This window comes from Anastrepha obliqua, chromosome 4 (assembly GCF_027943255.1).
Source record: "Anastrepha obliqua isolate idAnaObli1 chromosome 4, idAnaObli1_1.0, whole genome shotgun sequence".
Taxonomy (NCBI): domain Eukaryota; kingdom Metazoa; phylum Arthropoda; class Insecta; order Diptera; family Tephritidae; genus Anastrepha; species Anastrepha obliqua.
Window position 1 is genome coordinate 97,817,240 of NC_072895.1, and position 25,662 is coordinate 97,842,901.

At 33.5% G+C, this 25,662-nt stretch overlaps 1 protein-coding gene across 8 annotated transcripts in view; it reads left to right on the forward strand.

The window, feature by feature from the left end:
- LOC129246429 (kinesin-like protein unc-104) overlaps nt 1-17,983 on the forward strand; it is a 166,260-nt gene extending 148,277 nt beyond the window's left edge. For 4 of the 8 annotated variants that reach the window (XM_054885259.1, XM_054885253.1, XM_054885255.1 and 1 more), the window contains 14 exons: nt 1,041-1,296; nt 1,387-1,540; nt 1,615-1,792; nt 1,863-1,953; nt 2,011-2,307; nt 2,385-2,747; nt 4,275-4,464; nt 4,710-5,102; nt 5,166-5,283; nt 5,547-5,570; nt 8,754-8,943; nt 9,044-9,180; nt 9,303-9,404; nt 12,128-14,012. In XM_054885259.1, the coding sequence (XP_054741234.1) occupies nt 1,041-1,296; nt 1,387-1,540; nt 1,615-1,792; nt 1,863-1,953; nt 2,011-2,307; nt 2,385-2,747; nt 4,275-4,464; nt 4,710-5,102; nt 5,166-5,283; nt 5,547-5,570; nt 8,754-8,943; nt 9,044-9,180; nt 9,303-9,404; nt 12,128-12,224 (2,590 nt within the window). In that variant the 3' untranslated portion in view covers nt 12,225-14,012. Of the gene's footprint in view, nt 1-1,040; nt 1,297-1,386; nt 1,541-1,614; nt 1,793-1,862; nt 1,954-2,010; nt 2,308-2,384; nt 2,748-4,274; nt 4,465-4,709; nt 5,103-5,165; nt 5,284-5,546; nt 5,571-8,753; nt 8,944-9,043; nt 9,181-9,302; nt 9,405-12,127; nt 14,013-17,703 lie in introns of those variants that run through there. The other 4 variants (XR_008582465.1, XR_008582464.1, XM_054885257.1 and 1 more) reach the window with 4 other exon arrangements.
- The last annotated feature ends 7,679 nt before the right edge of the window (nt 17,984-25,662 follow it).

Here is a 25,662-nt window from a genome sequence, read left to right on the forward strand (position 1 = left end):
TGACAGTCCTTAGCCGGTTATAAATCCGAGTCGTTCCGGCAACATATAACCGACTGTCGTGGAAACGAAAAATATTACGCCATCAGTGGCGCTATTCGGGCTAGATTTGCTCTAGCTAAACGGCGTAGGAATTCACGCTTGTAAAAATGCGATGCCCACTCTATGAACTCCTTAAATATTTGGCAGTAAATATTAGTCTAATGTCTGATGAGCGAGCGTATTTATCTCTCTCTCATTCTCAGCCCCTTGACAATAAAGTTTAGATGTGAGCTTTCGATTGAGATTTAATACATTTCTGCTGGTTACGAAAATTTTGCATTTAGGGCGATTACTAAAATTCTGAACTAGAATGCTAGCGCATAGAATATTCCCAAGGTTTTAAGTTTTTCAAGGTCTTATTTTACATGCATGATTTTGTGCTTGTTTTTCATTATTTGTGTTGGTATATTTTTTAGTAAACTGCTTTTATCGTAAAAATAATACAATAATTTTTAATATATATTTTTCGTTGAAATATATCTGTGGCTATCTTTCTGTTGTGTATAAATGTGCCTTTGAGGAACGCCATAGTATGAGCTGCTGATTACTAAATGTCTACTCTCTTTTGCTGCAAGAAGGGTTTCACAAGTTCAGTGTTGTATGTGAAGAAAACAGGTGTTTCACAAGTTCGGTTTGGTTTTAAAAATAGTGTTATTGTCGGTGTAATAATTTTTTTTTTTTTTTATATAAAGACTAAAATAAAGCGTACGAGAAATGTGTACAATTCGAAAAGATTTGACATTAGCGCTCCACACATAAATAGTTTGAACCAGCTTACTCACAATTTAAATAAAACTCCCTACTCAGCATCTCATTACTAATATGGCATTTGATGTTTTTCATTTAATTTGCATAACAATCCTTTTTTATAATTTCTTTTATTTCTTCAAAGTTGTCTATCTTTGCGCCTAAAATGCACCAGCTTCTGAGATATTCGATCGAAATTATCGTTTCAACCATTAATCACTTGATGCCCTTTTTCCACCTCGTTCTCTCTTTAGACAACGCTTGGAACTGATGCGCGAAATGTATCACAACGAGGCCGAACTCAGCCCCACTTCGCCAGATTACAATGTGGAGAGCCTCACTGGCGGTGATCCTTTCTACGATCGTTTTCCCTGGTTCCGCATGGTCGGACGCTCTTTCATCTATCTGAGCAATTTACTATATCCGGTGCCACTGGTTCATAAGGTGGCCATTGTCAATGAACGTGGCGATGTACGCGGTTATTTGCGTGTTGCCGTGCAGCCGGTATTGGTAAGTGCAGTAAGAGCATACATTTAATACATTTGCATCTCAAACTCTGCCTAACTCATCCTCTTGCTCGTTTACACTCTCTATCGCTAGGACGAAGAGTCTATTGACTTCAATAATGGCGTCAAACAATCGGCTCGCTTGATTTTCAACAAGGATGATGCCAAGCCGAAGTATCGCGCTCTCAACGAGAAGGATGATGTGCAGCGTTACATCGATAATGGTGGTTTGGATACCAAGCTTGAGGGTGTGTATGCGCGTTGAATTCATACTGTATTTCCAGCTCACGTATTTTTATTACACGCAATATTTCTCTTCTAGAACTCGAAGATGCTGACTCTGGCCGTGGCATTGATTCGAACTCCGCCTCTGAGTGTCAGGAGGCTAATGAAGAGCCTGGCGAACATCTTGAAGTTGGCAAGGAATTCACTTTCCGCGTTACCGTACTACAGGCTACGGGCATTGGCGCCGAATATGCTGACATTTTCTGTCAGTTCAAGTAAGTTGCAGACTTGTAGGCAGTCTCAGCGCCTATTACTCAATTCACTTGTTTGTTTTTTCGCGCATAGTTTCTTACATCGTCATGAGGAGGCTTTCTCCACCGAACCCGTAAAGAATTCGGCATCTGGCGCACCCCTCGGCTTCTATCATGTCCAAAACGTGAGTTCTCGTTGAAATGTTTAATAGCATAAGTTAAATTTCGTTATTCTTCTCCAGATTACCGTGCCCGTTACCAAGTCCTTCATTGAGTATTTGAAGACCCAACCCATCATGTTTAAAATCTTTGGACATTACCAAACTCATCCATTGCATAAGGATGCTAAGCAGGAATTCGTTTCACGTCCACCACCACGTCGCATGCTTCCACCAAGCATTCCTATTAGCCAACCGGTACGTAGTCCCAAATTTGGTCCACTACCATGCCCATCAACGTCGACAGTGCTGGCAAAGCATGACGTCTTGGTTTGGTTCGAAATATGCGAGCTAGCCCCGAATGGCGAGTATGTGCCATCGGTAAGTGTAATTACCATCAATTTCTGCTATGGATACCGTAAAATGTAAACTGTGTAATCTAATTGTCCTCCCTTCAGGTGGTAGAACACAGCGACGATCTTCCATGCCGCGGTTTATTCCTGCTACATCAAGGCATACAGCGTCGCATACGCATTACCATCGTACACGAGCCCACTGCCGAAGTGAAATGGCGCGATATACGCGAACTGGTGGTCGGTCGTATACGCAACACACCGGAATCTTCTGATGATCTGGATGAAGATTCGTGTGTACTGTCGTTGGGCTTGTTCCCCGGTGAGACTTTGGAGGTACCCGGCGATGATCGTTCGTTCTATCGTTTCGAAGCTGCTTGGGATTCGAGCTTACACAATTCCACTTTGCTGAATCGCGTGACCCAGGCTGGCGAAACAATTTACATTACTTTGAGTGCTTATTTGGAGGTGAGTTGAAGGTAGTAGGAGATAGATACATTAAAGTAGGAAGTAGATACATTAAATGGGTTCATTACAAAGTCATTTTAATTGGTTTGTGAATATTAAGCAATATTTGTGAATTTGCTGAATGAACGCTGAATAAGCTGAGTAGCTGATTTGATACGTTAAATGGGCGCTATTTTGATTGCAAAGTTGTTTTAATTAATTGTGAATGTGGGGCAATATTTTTCAAATATTAAATATATTTGCTGAACGAGCGCTGAATAGGCTGAGTAGCTGATTTGGTGCGTTAAATAGGCGCTATTTTGATTGCAAAGTTGTTTTAATTAATTGTGAATGTGGGGCAATATTTTTCAAACATTCAATGCATTTGCTGAATGAACGCTGAATTAGCTGAGTAGCTGATTTGATGCGTTAAATGGACGCTATTTTGATTGCAAAGTCGTTTTAATTAATTGTGAATGTGGGGCAATATTTTTCAAACATTCAATGTATTTGCTGAATGAACGCTGAATAAGCTGAGTAGCTGATTTGGTGTGTTAAATGGACGCTATTTTGATTGCAAAGTCGTTTTAATTAATTGTGAATATGGGGCAATATTTTTCAAACATTCAATGCATTTGCTGAATGGACGCTGAATAAGCTGAGTAGGTGATATGGTGCTTAATTCCATAGTGTTTGAAAAATTATAGTCTTAGATTTGCTTACATATATTTGATTAAAAATGAATTTCGTGTGAATAGCAAAGTTAGAACTTTATGCCAAGCTTTCGCGACGTAGTAACATTTATCACTGTATTCAGCACTTTATTCAGCTTACGAATCTTATAACTCAATAAAGCGCTGAAAACTAGCAAACATCTTATAGTTGCCTGAAGCGCTGAAAACAAAGTCCTGAAAATGCGTAATGTGAGTTCTACCTTACACAGTATAAGAATTGCATTGGCTGAATTCGCGCTGAATAAACAAATTTGATCCTTTTTGGCTTGTAGTTACGCGAAATTAGCTTGAAAATATAGCTTTATTGTACCCAATTCGTGCTGAATTACCAAGTGGCTGCCAGCTTAAGTGTTGTTATTTTAATTTTATGTAACATTGAATTAGCTGAATTAGTAAAATTTGTAGTGTCAAATTGTTTTCTATATGCTTTCAAAAGTAAATACATTTTTTTAATTGTGCTGAATCAGCGCTGAATAGACAAAACAAACTATTAAGTTGATCCTTTTTGGTTAGTAAATGCGTAAAATAAGCTTAATAGTATAGCTTTGCTATCCCAATGCTTGTAAATGTGCACTGAACTTTAAGAAATCGTGCTGAATTACAAAATACCCGCCAACTTAAGCTTATTTTTCTTTGCAGTACATTGAATTATTAATTCATTTTAGCTGAATTAGTCAAATTCGTACTCTGTAGTGTCAAATTCTTTTCTAAATGCCTTCAAAAGTAAAACCATTTTTTTAATTTTGCTGAATAAGCGCTGAATATGTGAAACTAATAAAAAAACTAAAATGCGTTATCCAAAACTTTTTTTCAGCTCGAGAATTGTGCACGCCCAGCCATCATTACTAAAGACCTTAGCATGGTCATTTACGGACGCGATGCACGCACCGGACCACGTTCGTTAAAACATCTCTTCTCCGGACAATATCGCAATCCGGAAGCCAATCGTTTGTCAGGCGTATACGAGTTGTCATTGCGTAGAGCCTCTGAAGCAGGTAGTCCAGGTAGAAATTCTTAACGTAGTGTTGGTTGTTGTTATTTGCCGTTCGAAAGCGTTGTTTACAATTAATGCTTGAAGCAGCTACAAAAATATTCCGACAATAAATCCTACTACATATTTTATTGCAAATTATCAAGTTGTTGAAAAGCTTCAAAAGTTCCGCTTTCGCTACGCGCTCACAAAAATCTTCAACTAATGCGTTCCTCTTATTATTTGCTTTTTATTACCCACTCCACGATGCTGAAAAAGGTGTACAACGACGTCAGCGGCGCGTCTTAGATACCAGCTCGACCTATGTGCGCGGTGAGGAGAATCTCTCTGGTTGGCGTCCACGCGGCGATTCGCTCATTTTCGATCACCAATGGGAGCTGGAGAAGTTGACACGCCTCGAGGAGGTGGGACGTGTGCGTCATTTGTTGTTGTTGCGCGAACGCCTTGGCATGGACACCAATCCAAATCCTACCACCAAAACGGAAAAAGACGTGTGCAATTTGGCAGCGCGTGCCGCCACCTCACCAGTACATATGGTCATACCACCATCCCCACAGACGCCCGTCAATGATTCACAACAGATTGTGCCCGAGCGGGAATACAATCAACGCGAGCAGGAGTTGATGCTGAAATGCTTGAAGTTGGTGCAGGGTAAGTGGGGTGAAAGAACGAGATGCAATTGTTCTGCATATCCTTTTAATATGCTTTGCGCAGGCACCTACAATAAAGCAACAGAACCACCAGTAGAGTCAACCACCCAGTCGGATGCGTCGCCAAGCGATGAGGGCTGTGCTGACATGACCGTTAGCTGCATCTCCAGCAGTTCCATAGAGTAAGTAGAGGGGTTTTGAGTTTGCGATTACTGCGATGCCCCTGAGTATGTTTTTGACTTGCTCTCTTCTTTTTTGAAAAACTTCAGTTTGAAAAAGAGCAAAAAAACATTTCTATTCCTTTTTTAGACCAAAACTGTAACCTAAAAAAATGTAAACGAAAATATCTAAATCCTAAATTTTTACTCTGCTTTTGTGTTCTTTTTCTTTTTATATTTGTAAATCTCTTAATTTGGTAAAACAAAAACAAATTTCAACTTATTAGAACAACACCAAAAATTAGACGAAGGTAATTTTCTTGTTTGTTTGAAGTTTAAATTCGTATTTAATTTTTTAGTTGCCTTGCTTTTGACGCTTTTATAATATTATTTGTTAAATAAGTGTCAGAAAAAGTATTCGCTTCAAAAAGGGCGAAATTTTTCAAACATTTGTTAAAAAAGAAATTCAAAAATTTCAAAAATAAGCCCAAAAGTATGCTATACTACAAATGACTTTTGAATAGGGCAAAGAGTGAAGTGAAGCAGAGTGGAGCGGAAAAGCAGCTGACTGTTACTCAGTGCAAATAATAGCGCTGAATGCATTGTAAATCAAATAGTTTCTGATTTTCGATCAAATGTAATGAAATAAGCCTGAAAATGAGTTATGCTGGATGTGCTTCGTAAAGAAAAATATGTTCAAATATGCAGGAAAAAGTAAAGTGTGCAGAAAAAATAGCGCTGAATAAGCTAAGCCCCATTTTTATGCTGGGATTTCGATCAGAGATGAATATGAAATCAGCATTAAGCTGAAAAAGCGATTCAAGTATTAATTTGGTAAAATATAAATTCAGGAAAAGGATTTAGAAAATCCGAAATTGCGCTGAATTCAGGCAAATTATTGCTCTACCTAACAATTAAATACTGCTGAATAGGTGAATTTGCTGAATAATAGAAAAAAGTTTTGAAAATCCGAAATTGCACTGAATTCAGGCAAATTATTGCCCTACCTAACAATTAAATACTGCTGAATAGGTGAATTTGCTGAATAATAGAAAAAAGTTTAGAAAATCCGAAATTGCGCTGAATTTAGGCAAATTATTGCTCTACCTAACAATTAAATACTGCTGAATAGGTAAATTTGCTGAATAATAGAAAAAGATTTAGAAAATCCGAAATTGCGCTGAATTTAGGCAAATTATTACTCTACCTAACAATTAAATACTGCTGAATAAGTGAATTTGCTGAATAATAGAAAAAGATTTTGAAAATCCGAAATTGCGCGGAATTTAGGCAAATTATTGCTATACCTAATAATTAAGCACTGCTGAATACGTTTCCTAGTGCGTACCCCGGACACTAGATTTATTTAACACTGCATAGGATTTCACACAAATAAAATTAAATGCATAGAAGATAAACCAACGGAATAATTAAGCTGAATATGAATATTGGAATTGCTGAATATGAATTTTCGAAGTCCTGAATATGAATATTGGAAGTGCTGAATATAGACAATTTAAATTGCTAAATTCGTTGTATTCCCATTGTACCGCCTATAAATCAAAAGTTTAATTTAACAAAGCTAAATGAAAACAAATTAAAATCATCGCAATATTGAGAACTAACTTTGCTGAATTCAATTATATGAGTTTAAAAGATTGGAAGTCTTCTTCCTAACACAACCCCAACAAATATATTATTGGCAGAAAGCAACTGAATTAAAACAAATATTTAATATAAAAAAATTATTCAGTTGAATATGAAAAATGCTGCGCAATACACCGAAAAATATTGCAGCGCAAGTCCCTCATGCTCGCTGAATGCCCCTAATACGCTATTTAAAGCGCTGAATAAAAAAAATGTAAGTGCCATCTGCACTTTTAAAAAATAGCATGGCAAAGTAAAATCAAATAAGTATGTCAAAACAGTCCGACCAATGACGGTAATAGCGCTGAATATGTATATAAAACTTTGTTCAGCTGAATAGTTTTGAAATTATGTTTCATAAACTCTCACACACTTTTTAATTTCCGGGCTGAATTAAAATATAGTCACATAAATTTGCTTTAAAAATCAATACTATGCACCCTCAAATGTAGCCATGCTTAAATTAAAACAACTAAAATTTGTTGCTGAATATGTCTATTAGCCGTTTATTTACATTACATCAGTGTTATATTTTTCTAATGGCTCTTGATACTATTCCGATCACTTTTTGATCACATATATATGTACAAAGTGAAAAAAATTTGCAATTCCGCTCGTGCTGAATACATTTCTGTCAACATTAAAAATTAATGCAATCCAAAACCTTAATGAATTCAAACTAGTTTTCAAGTAAAAACTATTTTCCGAGTATTTGAATCAACAAACTATGTGCTGAATAGACTTTAAGAGTTAAATTGTCTCCATATGCACTTTAAAGTAATCACAGTGTGCTAAACATACCATTCATACCTATAGCGCTATATTAAATGGTCGGACGTATGTGCTGAATGTAGCTGAATCGCTACAATCTGACAAGCAGGCAGTTTAAATTGTGCAAGTAAAAGCTGCGTGCTGAGTATTTGAACCTCAAATCAATAAAACATGCGCTGAATCGACTTTAAGTGCGCTGAATTGCCTCCTAATGCACTTTAAAGTAATTTAAGTGTGCTAAACATACCACTCATATCGTTGGCGCTATATTAAATGGTCGGATGTATGTGCTGAAATTGCTGAATGACGCTGAATCGCTACAATCTGACAAGCAGGCAATTTAAATCGTGCAAGTAAAAGCTGCGTGCTGAGTATTTAAACCTCAAATCAATAAAATATGCGCTAAATCGACTTTAAGTGCGCTGAATTGCCTCCCAATGCACTTTAAAGTAATTTATGTGTGCTAAACATACCACTCATATCGTTAGCGCTATATTAAATTGTCGGAGTTATGCGCTGAATTTGCTGAATGGCGCTGAATCGCTACAATATGACGAGCATTCAATTTAAATCGCACAAGCAGGATTTTTGCTGAATAAACTAAACACTTCTAGCCCTAAAATTGAAACATTTCTTATATCAGCTTCGAAAATCAGCTTTTACTACATTCTAAAGCCAAGCAGCGTATACCAATGTTTGAAAAATCGCACCATGCAGTGAACTTGTTGCTTAACACATTTGCTTAACTAACAGCTGATCACCGCATCACTCGAACACATGTCTATTTTCAATACTAAGATCACAATTTAGATCACACTAACACTAGTAAAGTATAATTTTTCACATACATACTACTCACATTATCCACTATCTTTTCCACTTACGATTTCACACACCTTTGGCCTACTCTCCTATGAGAGATCCTATGTACCTTTGTAAATATCTATGTATCTATGCATTCACCCACCCTTTTCAATCTCTCAATGTGCGCTTCTCACTTCACCATTTTCGCCTTCATACCAAGTTGCTAACCATCATCACCTTTCTTTGTGACTAACTTCCCTCACCTTTTGCAGATTATGTTCGCCCGATCGCGCAGATGCGCCCAATGGCTGGGAGGCACCGGCACCCGCTACACAACCAGCCCTACCACTTCGTCTATACGTACCAGAGTTGGAGGAGATTAGGGTGAGCGCTGTGGTGGCGCGCAAGGGATTGCTCAATGTGTTGGAGCATGGCGGTTCGGGATGGAAAAAACGTTGGGTGGTAAGTTGCGCATTTGAAGAAATACATATAAAGAAATATTTTGTTGTATTTTCAATATTTGAATTTTCATTTTTATTTCTTTCTTATTATTTCATGCTAGATTGTGCGTCGCCCTTACGTTTTCATCTACAAGTCCGAGAAGGATCCAGTGGAGCGTGCAGTATTGAATTTAGCGACAGCTCAGGTCGAGTGCAGCGAAGATCAGGCAGCTATGGTGAAGATACCCAATACGTTTAGGTAATGCAAATACCAGTGATAAAAAACCATTACTTTTATATTCAAGTGCTCTTTGAGTGCTCTTATTTATTTCTGTATTTTTTTTTAATTATTCTTTTTCTAACACTCGCATCGTTTTTTAGTGTCGTCACTAAGCATCGTGGATATCTGCTGCAAACATTGGGCGATAAAGAGGTACACGATTGGTTGTACGCCATCAATCCGCTACTGGCTGGGCGAATAAAGTGAGTAATTTGTTGAGTACAAGATATGCGTACAGAAAGTACTAAATAGGAATAAAAAAACTAATAAAATCGCTCCTAAGGTTGAGCGATTTGAATTAGTTGTGAAGGCGTCGGTGAAGCAGATCTTCAAGGTTTTCTTCCAAATACATTCAGGGAGTTTTTCACTTCCACGGAATAAGTTATGCAGTCTGACTGCAGCAAGGATCCAGTTGAAAGTTAAAATTTCAGGATCCTCTATTCATTAGTTCGTGAGTTATTGTGCTAAGAGTGACGCTACTTTTGATATTTGCAAAAAAGAGGATCAATTTTACGCTGCTTCTTGATGGCAAAAAATACCGTTCAAGCAAAGCAATGGCTTGAAAAGTGTTATGAGAACTCTGCTCTATCAGAAACAACAACACAACGATGGTTTGCCGACTTCAAACGTGCTCGTAGAGGCACTGATGATGCGCAGCGCAGTGGACGTCCAAATGAGGCAGTAACACCAGAAAACCTCAAAAAAATCCACAAAATCGTTTTGAATGATTTAAAGGTGAAGTTGCGTAGCTAACTCACGCAACTCGTAAAGATATTAAAATAAAGTGCTTTATACTGCATGAGCATTTTACTATCAGAAAGCTCTGTTCAAAGTGGGTGCGGCGTTTGCTCACCGTTGAAAGCAACATCCCGTGTCACAAAGCAATCAAAACAGTTGCAAAGCTACATGAATTGAACTTTGAATTGCTCCCACATCCAGGCCCGACGAGAGGGGGGGCGGCGGGGATCGGGTACTTTTTCCCCCGGGCCCGGAGTTCTCAGAGGGGCCCGGACTCGAGATTATACGTATTTATTTGAATTAGACGTAATTGGAAAGGGCCCGCATTTGCAATTTCCCCCGGGGCCCGGATATGCTCTCTACGGCCCTGCCCACATCCACTGTAATCGCCAGATTTGGCTCCCAGCGACTACTGGCTTTTCGCAGAGCTGAAAAAAATACTCTGAAAAATACGCTGAATGAAGAGGCAATCGCTGAAACTGAACTCTATTATGAGACAAAACATGTTTTCTATGTTAGGTCCGGGACTTTTCAGCCCATGTGTTATTGTTAATATTAGGTGTGGGAGGCGTTCCTTATTTAAAATCCTCAAATAAGCCGCTTTGGTTAACCCATCGGTAACCTTAGTGTCAGAGATGTTTCAAATCCTACGAATTCAAATGAAATCTATTGAGCCTGATCATGAAACCAAATCCTTCTCTACTTTGCTTGATCTGTCATAATTTGGTTATGAACGATATCGGCGCTTTATGTGACCTATCACTACTAGCCAACAGAGAAACACTTTGGAATTTCCAATATTTGTACTGAATTAAACTGAATTTTTTTTTGTTGGTGGGTGTGGTAGGGTGCAAAATGCCTTTGCACTTACAGCGGCACTAAAACAATACCTCCTCTCCTTCTGCGAAGACATCCACAAGGCACCAATTATATTCACCCACGTCTGGATCCACCATATTTGTAGCTACTTTTTTATGTTATAGACTAGTCTTCCTGTGTCTCTATCTGTGCGGCTTCATTTTGCTGTACTACGTCGAGGTTTATCTTTTATCTCCGTAACACGCCTTCAACGTATCTTTTAACCGCATTCCAGTTATCCTCGCGTTCAAGTATCTTGCCGATCACGTTGGTCGCCAATCTGCTCCCTCAGAGCATCTCTTCCACGAGCCACCCGTCACAACTAAACAAAGTGGGTTCGGCATCATCGCTTGGCACTTCGCAGTATTTGCACCAGGGGTGACTTACCTTACCCATGCGGCATAGGTATTTCCGGAAGTATCCGTGGCTCGAGAGGAACTGAGTAATGAAATAGCCCACTTCCCCGAAATTCTATTTGAACCCAATTACCTATTGTAGGAATAAACTTTGGCATTCATCTGCCACTCGATTCAGTGTACCATCAGCTTTGCCGCCACTACATGATTTAGCATATCCGTTCCGCGGCGTTAGTAGTGGCCTGTTTTGTTTTCTAGAATCCCACGCATCCACTCGTTTCCGGGCCACGGGGTCGAGAGACAGTGTCGTACGCTGAAGCAACTCTCAGTGCCGCTGTTCGTTGTACAGCCTCCAATGCTTTGCGCTTGGTTTTGCAGTTTAGCGCATCTCTTCATATTTCGCTGCCGTACAGGTGGATTGCGTTTGTGGTGCGTCTGCTCAGCATTTCCGTGATCTTCGCTGCTTTAGTAGCCGCATACCGTATCTGGGCCCATAACATAAGCCTGCAATCGAGTTGAATTCTCAGGTATTTCACCACTTTTTGAAAAGCACGTGGCCCTTATGTTTGACGAGCTCCAGGCCATGGCCCTTAAGCCAAAATTGGGTCCTTAGCTTGGCTTGGTTTAGCTTCCTCCTCCGCAGTACTTTAATTATGCCTGCCAATCGTAAGCTATCAAACGTTGCCAGGGCGATGATGCGTCTCAAATAAAAGCGCCCGCATTAAACGCAGTCTGCACTGCTTACTCGATTCCTCTAATGCGTTAACGATCGATCTGAAATATTTATAAAATATAATATATATAATAATATTCGTTATTTATTGATAAGGAAAAGCCTTTAGCGCCTGTGGATAGGCCAAAAAAATTTGTGTTTTCTTGTTAGGAACGTTTTTTTTAGCAAGTTCCTGTGTTGTATTTTTGTGCTTTTCCTAATATTTTTTTTAATTACATTTTGTTTTTGTTTTCTTTTTTAGGTCAAGACTGGCACGTCGCATATTGGAGTCGGCATCGCAAACCGCATCACAAATCCAAGCCACAACGGCGTCAAATGCACAGACAAACAATAAATGAGATACAATTACGATGGAATCCGTATTAGTGTATTAATAAGGGTAGAGTGTTTCTGAACAGTATATGCAAAAATTACCACAACCACAAGAATTATTATATAGATATACACATTAAGAAGAAATGAAACGCTTACACACACATATACAAAGCGATCCAAGTATGTATTTATATATATACGTATGTATATGGATGGAAGTTACAACACCATATATGTATGTAGTTATGTATGTATTAAAATTATGCAAGAGCGGCGCAGAGTAAGAAAATCGAAGAGAAAGTAGAGAGAGAGAGAGACAACGGTGAATTTGCAGAAAATGAGAAGGCAAAATTTAAAGGTGAAAAAAAAAAACAAAACAACAAAGTACACACACACCACTATACAATAAATTAGGCAAATAAGTGTGAACAGGTGGCCGACGAGTGCAACAAGTTGAGCTTAGTAACGCAGGTAGGGGTAAATCCAAAAAGAAAACAATAAAATAACTGAAAATTGACGGCGAATGCGAAAAGTAGAGAATATTGAAAGTTCTAGCATCAGAAACTTTTAGTCCAAGTAGCAGCATCGAGCGAAGAAGTTGAGAATTATTTACTTATATTTTTTTCTTTGTTCGATTGTGATGGACTCTGGAACGTTGGCAAATGCGGCAAGTGTGCTCTATATAACAAATGTAGGCATTGTATATGTAAAATTGGAAATTTTTTTTGTAGTGAATTTTCTCATTTTCTTGAAAAAGCGTAAAAAGTAAGCACATATTAAAAAAAAATATATATTAAAGAAATAATTTAAAAAAAGGATTAAAAAAAGAAATTATTAAAAAAATTATTAAAAAATATTTACTCATCTACTCTAATTGTATGCAAAAAGGAAACCAAAAAGAAGAAAGCAAAAATTGCAAAACACTTAAATACGCTTCACTGTTATCAGAAAAAATCAATCTATTTAAATGGGTAAATAGAAAAAGCCTATCATTAAAATTTATGCTAGCAGATATTTATTTATATATACATACATATATATAAATGTACTATATATTTTTTTTAAGGAGCCAATCAAATATTTATTTTTAGCGATTTTTTCAGTGGCAAACGTTTTTGTTTCTTTTATTTAATTTTCATAAATATTTTAAAATATTAATATGTAACTTTTTGTAAATAGTTTAATTTAAGCAAACAGCAAACTTATAGCGAGAAAAAACAAAGCATAGAATTTTATAAATGCAAGTATGATATTAATTTTTTTCTTAATTTTTAAAAAGTATTATTAAAAACATAATTAATGAAATTAATTTAAAATTTTATTTTTACAGCTTTTAATGTGTAAATGTAGAAGAGCAACAAAAAGTATTGTAAAGAGCAAAATAAATGCACAGCAGAAATATTTATGTATGTAGTTGAAATTGCGCTAGGTTAATTGGCAAGCAGTGTGGCGGAGAAAGCAAGCAACAGCACACTAATGTATGTATGTAATGTAGGCAATTCGTTTATTTTATTATAATTTTTTAATTAATAGGTATACATTTTTTTTTCAATAATTTTGAATTTCTATATAAACGCAAGAATATTACAAAACAAAAAATTAAAATTATTGAATGTATGTATAACAAAAACCCTTTCGATGTATTTAGCAGCAAACTAATGAAAAAAGTATGTATGTAATTTTAGTGGCGTTTTAGGCAAAGAAACTTAAGGCATATAAATGCACTAATATGGATTCCACAAAAATTATGGAAAAAGTTGAAAAAATGCATAATTTAAAGCGAATAAATTATGAAATAAAAAATATTATCTTAAAACAATAAAAAAAAATATTAAAAATTACAAAAAAAAAATATTTATTTATGAAGAAGTTAATGCAAAGGTATTATAAAAAAAAAAAACAAATAATATAAACAGAAAATAATAATAAAATACAGAATTATAATTTAAAAATCATAGCTCTATTATTTATTTATTGTAAAAAATAAATTATTTAAAACTAAAAAATAATAATTATTACAGAAAATAATAAGACCAAAAAATATTAATTTAGAGTCTAACTAAATTTAAGACACGTTTCAACTCTCACCATATAAAGTAACAGTAGAACAAAAAGAGTGGAAAGCGAGAGCGTTGTAAAAATCTCTCCGTAACAGCAACAATTTAAGTATTGTAACACTAGTAAAACGCGCATAAAATTAAATTAGCAACAAAAAAGGCAAAAGAAACAAGAACAATTTTATGCAAACACAAAAAAAAAAAACAAAAACCAAAAACATTCTGAAATTACATTCATTCTATATATGTATATGTATGTGTATATGTGTATGTATAAAGGCGTAAACAAAACGGCAAAAAGAGCGGGAAGATTTGCAATAATACTCGTGTAAAGTAGTGAGCGACAACGTATAGCAGGCGAGCCCACATACAACTGCAGTGCACTCGCTCCTAACGGACAGCTCTCCGAAGCAAACACCATTTTCAGTACATATGTATGTACATACATACAAATTTAAATTTTTTCCTCTTGAGCAGACAACCTTCTAACGTAAACTTTTTTTTACACTTTTCTCATAAACAAACACTTTTCATAAGGGAACACTTCCCATAAGCGGGGAACGTCGCTTAGGTGTCCGCTTAAGAGAGAGTACACTGACTCATCGCCGAGAGTCTGCGAGACAAAAGGAGCGTTGTGCGGAGCATACGAGTAGTAGTAAAAAAGTTGATGGTTTTGCCGCCTACATACATTTGTATAAAACAGGAACTTGAAGTAATGGATGAGCTTGAAAGAATTCGTTGAAAACAAAAATTTCTTCGAAAATTAAGCACTTCTCTGTTAATACGAAGGTTTTTAATGTACTTTTTATGAATTGATAATTTTTAAACTTTAGTTTTTATAAAATGTTTTAAATATTGTTGTTTTTTTTTGTTAGCATAATTCATAACATAATAATCGTAATATAAAGGCAATATGAATGATTCACGGTTGAAGAGTCTCTATTTCGTCATACATTTCTTAGAAGAAGAAGAGTTTATTTATTGCAAAGACTTAAAAAATATAAAAAAAATCTTGATATCAGAATGAAGTTACTAAAACCTACATAAATTAGGGCACACCCTGTAGGAATATTATAACCCGCAGCCCTCCAATGATTAAAAATGAATGTGTGAAATTTATTGCGAAATGCTCACAATTTATGCAAGCGTTTTCCTTAGGTGAACCGCAGAAATAAAGGAAACTGTTACAAAAAAATAATTCAACTTCGAACAAAGAAATTAAAAATCCGTTTAACTGTGAACTTATAATTGGTAAAATCTTCAAGAAAGTTGTTTTTGTTATTGTAACACTAAAACATTCCCTCTACATATGTATATATTTTTTTCTTAAAATCCTTAGTGCTTAGCTCTCAGCCTTGGCCTTCAGCTATTCGTTGAAAAACGAAATTGAGCGAGTAAACTTCGGCTGCTACGTTACCTGGTACGCGGCAGCAGAATTCTGCTCACACGTATTCACACACTCGTCCAATTCGTCGTTGTTCAGACGGCAACGAAGCAAAATGAGCGAAGGCTGTGTTGATTTTTTTCGTATATCACCAACACAATCTCAATTTTTTCGTGAACAAACCGGTATCACAATCTCGCTTACGTCAGCCAATCAGCAGATTCTTTCAAATTCGCTGAGAGCCGATTAACGGGCTGATGTTGATCACAACTTCTGAATTCTCTTCGCTATGCTAAGTTGGATATTTAACCGGCTCGCTTATATGTATACAAAATCGACTTCCCAAGGTCTATATGAACTTAAGTATATTCTTAGCTTTCGAGCAAGACTCAGAGAGTTTTTCAGTAGACTAAAATAATATTGACCTCAGAACTTTTCATATCTAAAAATAAAAGAAGCTGGTAAAAACTTAATAAACGCTTCTGTGATGAGCTGCTAACTAAAAACTAAAGTTTTTGTGTTTTTAGAAAATTGAAAAACGATTCTCAAAGTTTTATAGCATAGAAGCCGCAAAATATATAAAATTTTCAAACACGAGGAAAACGCTCTGAAAATGAGTTCGAACTGCAAATTTTTTACTGATAAAAATTAACAAAAATCGCAACAGAATATATTTGGTTCTAAGAATTTATTAAAAAAGTAGTAGCTTCAAAGCTTGAAAAGATGTGCAATGAAGTCTCTTCAAAGCAAGAAACCTTTATTAAGTGAGAAAGTGCTATAAGACACGAAATATTTTTTTAAGACTTGAAGAAGAGAAAGCAACACTACTAAACTTAATCTCAGCGTTGAAAAGAGGGCGCTGATTCTCATCAAGCGAAAACAGCGAGCTTTAAATTTGCTTAGAAAAGCTTTTCAAGTGCTGAACGCTTTAGTATTTAACTTTCATGTAATGAAAAAGAGTGCAACTTCAAAGCTCTTTTTATCATGAAAGCTCTTCAGAATTAATAGAAATAAAGGCGTTAGTGAGCATTTTGTATGACGAGAATAAATAGTGACAGTCGAAAAATGAAAGGCATCAACTGCAATCATTTCATTTTAAATGATCTTATTAACCCGGCTCTTAAAATTTAACGTTTTGTAGATTTAAAGCTTTATAATGTACAATAGTTTGGCGAAAGTTCAGCTCGGGCTTCTAAAAGCTTTAAGCTAAAAACTTTCTCATTTGATTAATGAAAGCTTGTACATAAAGCATGCAAGTGAAAACAGCAAGGCCAGCTTGTATGAAAAGCTTTGAGTAGCGGAGCTTATCTCCCATTACTTTTTATTAACGGAATGCGAGCTTTAGAAGCTTTGCTAGCTACATAACTTTTGCTATTGTAAACAGGAATTTTCCTAAATAAATGAGGAAGCTGAACTCACACTTTCACTTTGTTGAAAGTAAGCCATTCAAATTTTCTGATGAAAAATGAGAAGCACACAAACGTTGTAGCTGAAGTTGTTATATGCAGTTACTAAAAAAATATTTTAATTTGAAAGAACTTTCACAAAAAGCTTCAGCTTTCAACTGCAGTTATTTAAAAAAAAATATTTTTGGATTGATGAGCTTGGAATATGATTGAGTTTTATTAAAAAATTGTTTCTGTTTGAAACAGTTTTCTCAAAAAACTGCAGCTTTTACTTGCAATTATTGATTGAGCTTTCAAAATCAAAGGTTTTCTATTTTTCATAACTTGGAATTTTAAAATAAACATAAAAAGCGTTCGTTCATATATTTCAAGGTTCAGCTTTTAGCATAAACTGCACTTGCGCAAGACCAACATATTTATGAAAAAGTCTTAAAATGCGGCCAATATAGTACGTAAAATTTATTTATGTGATATTTTTATATGTCGTAATGGTTTCAAGATTTTTTTGATGTTAAGCTTTCATAGTTCATAAGTCGTTACAAATAACCGACTACTTGAAGTGGATATGTGATTTATGCTATCAAAAGTGCTTTTTATTAAATTTTTTTTTTTTTTCAATTATTATCGTCCATTTTTTTTAATCTTGATTTTTCAGTACTTTAACTTTTGAAATGGCGAAGGCTTTTAAACGCACACTTTTAGGAAGGCAAAGAGAGTGTAGCAGGCGGAAAAAAGCTTTCAACAGGCACTGGAAATTGGATTATCAATTGAAAAGAAATGTGAGCAATGAGAAAAATTGGTGTCCTAAGCTTTACGGCAAGCCAAACGTAGCGCGCTTTCGTTGTTCCCAGCAGTGGAACAAACGTTAAGCGCATGGAGTGACTAGAGGGAATTTTTATATATTTTTATGTAGTTTTTTTTTTGAACGTTGGTAATTTTTTTTAAATTTGTTTTTGTGCAAATTTTTGCTTTTTGTAAATTTTTTTTTAACTTTTGTTTTTGTAATTTTTTTTTTAAACTTTTAAACTGTTTTTGTAAAAAAATGCTCTTTTTAACTTTTGTTTTTGTAAATAATTTTATTTTTTAACTTTTGTTTTTGTGCAAATTTTTTGTTTTGTAACTTTTTTTTACTTTTCTTTTTGTAAAAAACTTCTTTTTAACTTTTGGTTTCGTAAAATTTGGTTTTTAACTTTTCTTTTCGTAAAAATTTTTATTTTTAAACCTTTAGTTTTGTAAAAAAAATTTTTTGAAACTTTTGTATTATTTTGCAAGCATTTTTTGTTTTTTAATTTTTGTTTTTATAACTTTTATTTTTGTAAAAAAACTTTTTTTTAATTTTTGGCTTTATAAAATTTGTTTTTTAACTTTGCTTTTTGTAAAAATTTTTATTTTTGAACTTTTAGTTTTGTAAAAAAAATTTTTTTTTGATCTTTTGTATTTTTTGTAACGTTTTTTGTTAGTTAGTTTTTGTTGTTAGTTTTTGTACACATTTTTTGTTTTTGTAAATTTGTTTTGAACTGTTGTATTTTTTTGTAAGCATTTTTTTTTTAATTTTTCTTTTTGTATATATTTTTTGTTTCTGTACATTTTTTTTTTAACTTTTGTTTTGGTAAAAAAGATTTTTTTTAACTTTTTTTGTAAAATTTTTTTTTTTACTTTTGTTTTTGTAAAAATTTTTATTTTTAAACTTTTAGTTTTGTAAAAACAATTTTTTAAACTTTTGTATTAATTTGTAAACATTTTTTTTTTTTTAATTTTTTACATACTCGTACAAATTTTTTGTTTGTCTTAAATTTTTTTTTAACTTTTGTTTTAGTAAAAAAAAATGTGTAGCTGTTTTTGTAAATTTTTTTTTTACTTTTATTTTTGTAAAAAAATTTTATGTTTAAACTTTTAGTTTTTTAAAAAAAATTTTTTGAACTTTTGTATTAATTTGTAAACATTTTTTTTTATTTTTGTATATACAATTTTTTTGTTTTTGTAAAATTTTTTTTTAGACTTTTGTTTTGGTAAAAAAAAATTGTGTAGTTTCTTCTGTAAAGTTTTTTTTTTACTTTTGTTTTTGTAAAAAAATTTTATTTTTAAACTTTTAGTTTTGTAAAAAAAATATTTTTAAACTTTTGTATTAATTTGTAAACATTTTTTTTTATTTTTGTATATACAAATTTTTTTTGTTTTTGTTAAATTTTTTTTTAAACTTTTGTTTTTGTAAAAACAATTGTGTAGCTTTTTTTGTAAATTTTTTTTTTATTTTTTGTAAAAAAATTTTATTTTTTTTTTTGTTTTTCTTAAATTTTTTTTTAACTTTTGTTTTAGTAAAAAAAAATGTGTAGCTGTTTTTGTAAATTTTTTTTTACTTTTATTTTTGTAAAAAGATTTTATGTTTAAACTTTTAGTTTTTTAAAAAAAAATTTTTTGAACTTTTGTATTAATTTGTAAACATTTTTTTTTTTATTTTTTTATATACTCGTACAAATTTTTTGTTTTTGTTAAATTTTTTTTTAACTTTTGGTTTAGTAAAAAAAATGTGTAGCTGTTTTTGTAATTTTTTTTTTACTTTTATTTTTGTAAAAAATTTTTATGTTTAAACTTTTAGTTTTTTAAAAAAATTTTTTTGAACTTTTGTATTAATTTGCAAATATTTTTTTTTTTATTTTTTTATATACAATTTTTTTGTTTTTGTTAATTTTTTTTTTTAACTTTTGTTTTGTTCCAAAAAATTGTGTAGCTTTGTTTGTAAATTTTTTTTTTTTGCTTTCGGTTTTGTAAAAAAATTTTATTTTTAAACTTTTAGTTTTGTAAAAACAATTTTTTTAAACTTTTGTATTAATTTGATTAATTTATTTTTTATTTTTTTATATACAAATTTTTTGTTTAAACTTTTGTTTTTGTAAAAAAAAAAAAATTTTAATATTTGTTTTTGTAAAAATTTCTATTTTTAAACTTTTGTTTTGTAAAAAAATTTTTTTCTAATTTTTTTTTGTTGTAAATTTTTTTTTATGCAATAATGTGTAAGTGCGGTGCTTAGAAGCTCTTTTTCTGTTGAAGTGTGTGGAGTGAAAGCGCTCAGTTAAGACGATTTCCCCCTTTTCCCCAATTGTTTAAATGTTTTTGAAGTGTGGCAACTGAGTTAATAATAATAGAGTGAAAGTATTTAAAAAAGAAGAGACATGAAAAAAGAAAATCTAACAGAGTTGGACTCAAAAAAAAATCTACCGATTAACGAGTTATTCATATTAAATAAAAAATTATATTGAAATCAGATGTATAACACTTTCAAATTGATATATACACTGAGCAAGAAAAGTATACACACATGTAATAAATAGTAATATAAAAGGCAACAATAAGTTATTTAAATAAATGTCTTATACTCTGAAAACTAAGTAACATAAATAAATATAACAAAAAAACTGAAATCCATACAAAATGTGAAAACAAGTATTGTGGACAATTTAGCAGCATTTAAGTGGGATTTAGAAAACGAAAGCAGTAAAAAACTAAAAAAGTATATTTAAGGAAAAAAAACAAAGATCCATACATAGAAGCACATACATTAATACAAATATAAACTTCAAAACATTCTCTAAAAGAATAGCAAAAACTCACACTCATTCACCCACTAATGCGAAATATGCACTCACACAGACATGGACAAATGCATACACATACATATATACACATCTCCCTACATAGACTAGAAATATTATATACCAAATATAATACATACATACATACATATATTCATAAGTATAGTAAAATGACTAAGCCACGCGAAGGGTTACATTTAAAGGATAAATAAATATTGGGCGAAATGGGTGAAAGAACATCGCAGCGAAAGGAAGAAAATATATGGAAGTGGTGGACAGGAGGTGTATGAAATTTATTCAAAGCTAAATGTGTACTATCTACAGATATTATGCGTGAGCGTATCGCTATTATTACTTATTATTATTATTATGATTATTATGATTATGAATAATATGAATAAAAAGGCTTTAAATAAAAATTGTAAATTACTAAGGATTCTTTTATTTAAAGAGAAATTAAAAATAATAATTGAAAAATGCGCCAAACAAATCCTGCAGAGCAGCGCGTTTCATCGGATGGGCCCATATAAAGGCTAATCAGATTGGAGGTACTTTTTCCAATAAGATTTTTTCGGCAGATCACGCGTGACACCTGGTCAACCAAACACACAATTTTTTCAGTATGCATTGACTTTTCATCATGGAAAGACTTATGCCTCAACAACGTTTACAAATCGTACAATTCGTATTACGAAATTCGACGCTCTTTGAAAAGTGCTAAGCGCGCGCTCAAGCCAACTTATGGCGTTCAGCGATTAGGCTCAGTTTTGGCTTAATGGCTACGTCAAGAGGCAAAGTTGTCGTATTAGGGTTAAACCGCAACCCGAAGCCATTCAAGAACAGTCATTACATCCATTAGAAACCACCGTTTGGCGGGGCCTATTAGCTGAAGGCATTATCGGCCCTTATTTCTTCAAAGGCGAGGCTGGCGCCATTGTAACAGTGAATGGCGAACGCTATTGCGCCATGGTAGACGTCTTTTTCATGCCGGAAATTGAAGTGCATGATACCCACAACATTTGATTCCAGCAAGACGGCGCTACTTGCCACACAGCTGGTGAAACAATAGATTTACTGCGTTGTCGTTTCGGTGAGCAATTTATCTCTCGTCCCGGACTAGTGGATTGGCGACCAAGATCGTGTGATACAACACACCTTTGGACTTTTATTTGAGGGGGTTTGTAAAGTCTAAACGCTTTGTGGATAAACTAGCTTCGATTGAGGCATTCGAAGCCAACATTACTGAAGTTGTTCAAGAGATATCGTCCGAAGTCCCGCAGCGTGTCATGCAAAATTGGTGTTTAAGGGGTTAGGGGTAGTCAGAATTTTTAAAAAATATGATTTTGTTTACGCATTTTCTTAAGCTATAGTATTTTAAAAATATTGTCTGAAAATTTGAAGTGAATCCGACGAATACTTCTCGAGTTATTCAACAATTAACAAAGGGCGCGCGGGCTCTCCGAAAAAAATGAATGCTGCACGTATGAAAGTGGCAGATAAGCGCGCTAACGATAACACTCGAGAAGGTAGAATGCGGAGTAGGCAACAAAAAATCGGTATTTTGGAAGGTGCAGCTGTTGACTGAAGAACAATTATATGGCCCAGGAATAGATGAGAGAAATGAGGCAAGAGATAGATTGAATTGGAGGAGGATTGTTGATGAAGCTATGCCCCACCACAGACTGTGAAGCTTAGAGAGAGAGAGAGAGCACGCGAGAAAGAGAGAGAGAAAGAGAAAGAGGGGAAGAGAGAGAGAAATAGATGACACAGTTCTAAGTAATTAAATAATTCGTATAACTCTACATAAAACGATAGCAAAACTTTAAATGCGTTTTTCTCAAAACTATGTTTTTTGAACTGGTGATCACTGTAACTTAAAAATCGCTTGATAGATTTCAATAAAAGTTATATTGCTTTTGAAAAACATAAAAAACTCGTGTCTGACCGAAGGATTTTTTTTTATTTCGATTTTTTTTAAACAATTAATTGTCGGTTTTTTTCTCGAAAATCTGAAAAATATTTCATGAGGTCGCCATATTGTTAATTTAAAAAAAAAATCTTCGATCAGGCGCAAGATTATTTATTAATAAACCTTATTTCTCTTGTCCGATTGATTTTAGAAGAATCTCCAATAATTTGTGTTGATCACCGCAGGGGACTTCTGGAGAAACGAGCTCCACACAAGCGGCGATAACTTTACAGTTATTATAATATTTTTTTTTTAATTTTGTTTAAGTCAAGTCGATGATGTATTAATGCTATGCTTTTATTTTTGTAAAATAAGGCAAAATGACTTGCAAAAAAAATTATTGAAAATCATAATTTTTTCGAGCCTCTGACTACCCGGCGAAGTTGGGGCGACCATTTGAAAAGGATTGTCTTTAAAAAATAAATGTCATGAATGGTTCTAAACAAAAATAATAAATATTGTCCAATGAATTTGAATTTTTTTGAAATTGAAAAGTGAACTTTTTTATTGTTTTAACTTAAAATTCGATACTACAAAATTGATCACCCTTTACAAAAACAAGTGCGTGTAGCGTAGTACACATAACAGAAGTGAGACTTTCAAGGCAGACAAGGAAAGAGGGAGAGAACCGAGAGAGAATGAGAGAGAGAGAGAGAAAGAATGTATATCTAAATAAATTTACAACATTTGCAAAGAATACAAATAGACAAAATTTACGAAAACGGAAAAGGGTCGACCGGTGCACAGTGATCCGACCAGAAGGCGTTGGCGGACAAAATTCAAAAACTCATTTAATTAAGCTGAAAATATATATTTAGGGGTTTTAAGAATCAGTGATGACGAATCTGACCTTAGTTTTAGCAAATTTGAAATTCATTTTTACATTTTTCACGACCCCAAAGAGTACCACGTGGAGGTTTACGGTAAGGTTATTCTCTCCTAATTTTTTTTTTGTTTGTTTTTAGACTTTTTTTAATTTAAAATTTTTTTTTTATTTTTAATTTTTAATTTTTTTTTTGTTTTAGTTTTTAATTTTTTTTTGATATTTAGTTGTTTTTTTGTTTTTCATTTTTAATTTTTTTTTATGATTCAGAATTCTCGGTTTCTGATGAGCTGTTTTCTGAGGCTGGATCATTTTTCAAATTTAAAAGCGCAAGAACTTTTTTTGAAAATGAAGAGGATTTAAAGTTGTCGTTTAAGGGAAAATCAATTTTTTCAGCTAACCAAGATACATTCTCATTTAATACGCGACCCCAATGTCTGTTAGATCGTTCTAATTTTCTATTAATATCTTTACAAAAATTACTAACAATCTTCAAAACCTGATCTTTCAATTCTTTCACACTATCATCATGGTATTGAAGCGTCTCAAGAACGTAATCTTGTAATTCTAACTTTTTTGACTCAAAACTTTTTTTTTCTGAAGAACGAAAAAAATAAATAACTCCTTTTTTCAAAACTATACGTCATTTTGATTTTATTATTACAAGGAATTCTCAGATGTTCGTTAATATTCTAATCGGCTTATGCCCGTTCCTCCAGTGACAGATAAAAATGTTATATTATTATATATAATTTTATTGTATATAGTGTTATATATACATATATCATATTAATATTGTAATAATATTAAAAAACAATTTTGTTTTTTTAATAATTTTTTTTTTTTTAGTTGTCTCTTAATGCTTATGGGGTCTGTGATGTCCTTTTCTGTCTTTTACACAAAATTGCATAAACGTTTTGCCTGTGGGTAAATTCACAAAAGCTACATTATTTTTAATTTGCGCAACTTTGCGCAACAGGTTTCAGTTTGAGATCATAGCTGAAATATGTGGCTACATCACTCATGTCGATTTCAAGTGGACCGGTGTGGACCACTCGAAAAAATGATCTTTAAAAAAAAAACATTTCGAAAAATTTTGAGATTAAAAAAAAAAAAAAATTGGATTGTGTACCACAACTTAAGAGAATTATTACTGTTTCCGTTAATATATTCAATTATCTTTTGTTTTTTTTTTTTTTTTCAATATTTGGTTAACAATCAAATGGTAATATTTATTTGCAGACATGAAAATGAAAAAAAGTAGGCACCAAAAAAAAATACGCAAAAAAAATTGTGGCCAAAAAACGCCCCAAACAGTAGGCACTAAGGAAATATAACGCCAAAAAGTAGGCACCAAAAATATATTTCCTACAAGTTTGCACCAACAAACAAGCGCCAAAAAGTAGGCAGTGTTATTTCTTACTAGAAATTAGCAACCACGAGGAAAAACTTAGCAAAATAGGAAAAATAGCCTAAAGTGTATCTCTGTCCTTTTCCTCTACGTTATATCCTTTTTCGCTCTCGCCGAACGAAAATGCCTCAAAACGTTGCATGGCCTTGAAATTTTACGCTCCATTCTCGCTCGTCCATCGACGCCTAAGAAATTTCACTTCAAAAAATTATTCATTCCAATAGTATTTCTGTTTTATCATTTTAAGTTCTGAAGCTCTTAAAAACACCCGATACATATGCATCCTTTCAAGATTATGATAACCTCAATTATCTAATTTCGAATTTATTTTCCATAAAATGAAGTCTTTTAGTTATTGAACTATTCTTTTCCTTACTTAAAAGGGTGCATGGCACTAAAAATACCTTTTCAATGATATATCAAACTTTAAGCTCGGTTACACACTTTTTTGGCGTTTCAGCCTCGCAATGTACTATAATATTTTTGTTGTTGTCGCCATAAGAGGCGAACAGAGGCACTTAAGGATTTGTTGTTGTAGTATCACAAACATTCCTCATACAAAAACAAGGAATGCCGTTGGCCGAATATAAATCCGAGTCGTTCCGGTAATATAATATACATAGAACCGACTGTCGTGGAAACGCACTCAAGGCTTTATTTGCCAGTGTTGCATTACTCTCACTATTTAAGTCACTTCCACAGCGCTGATGAATCTTCTAAGCCTCTTACTATTGCCTTTCAGTCCTAATTGTTGTTGTTGTTATTATACAAGTTCTTTACCATCCGTTCAGATACTCCTCTCAGCTCTATCTGAACTTGAC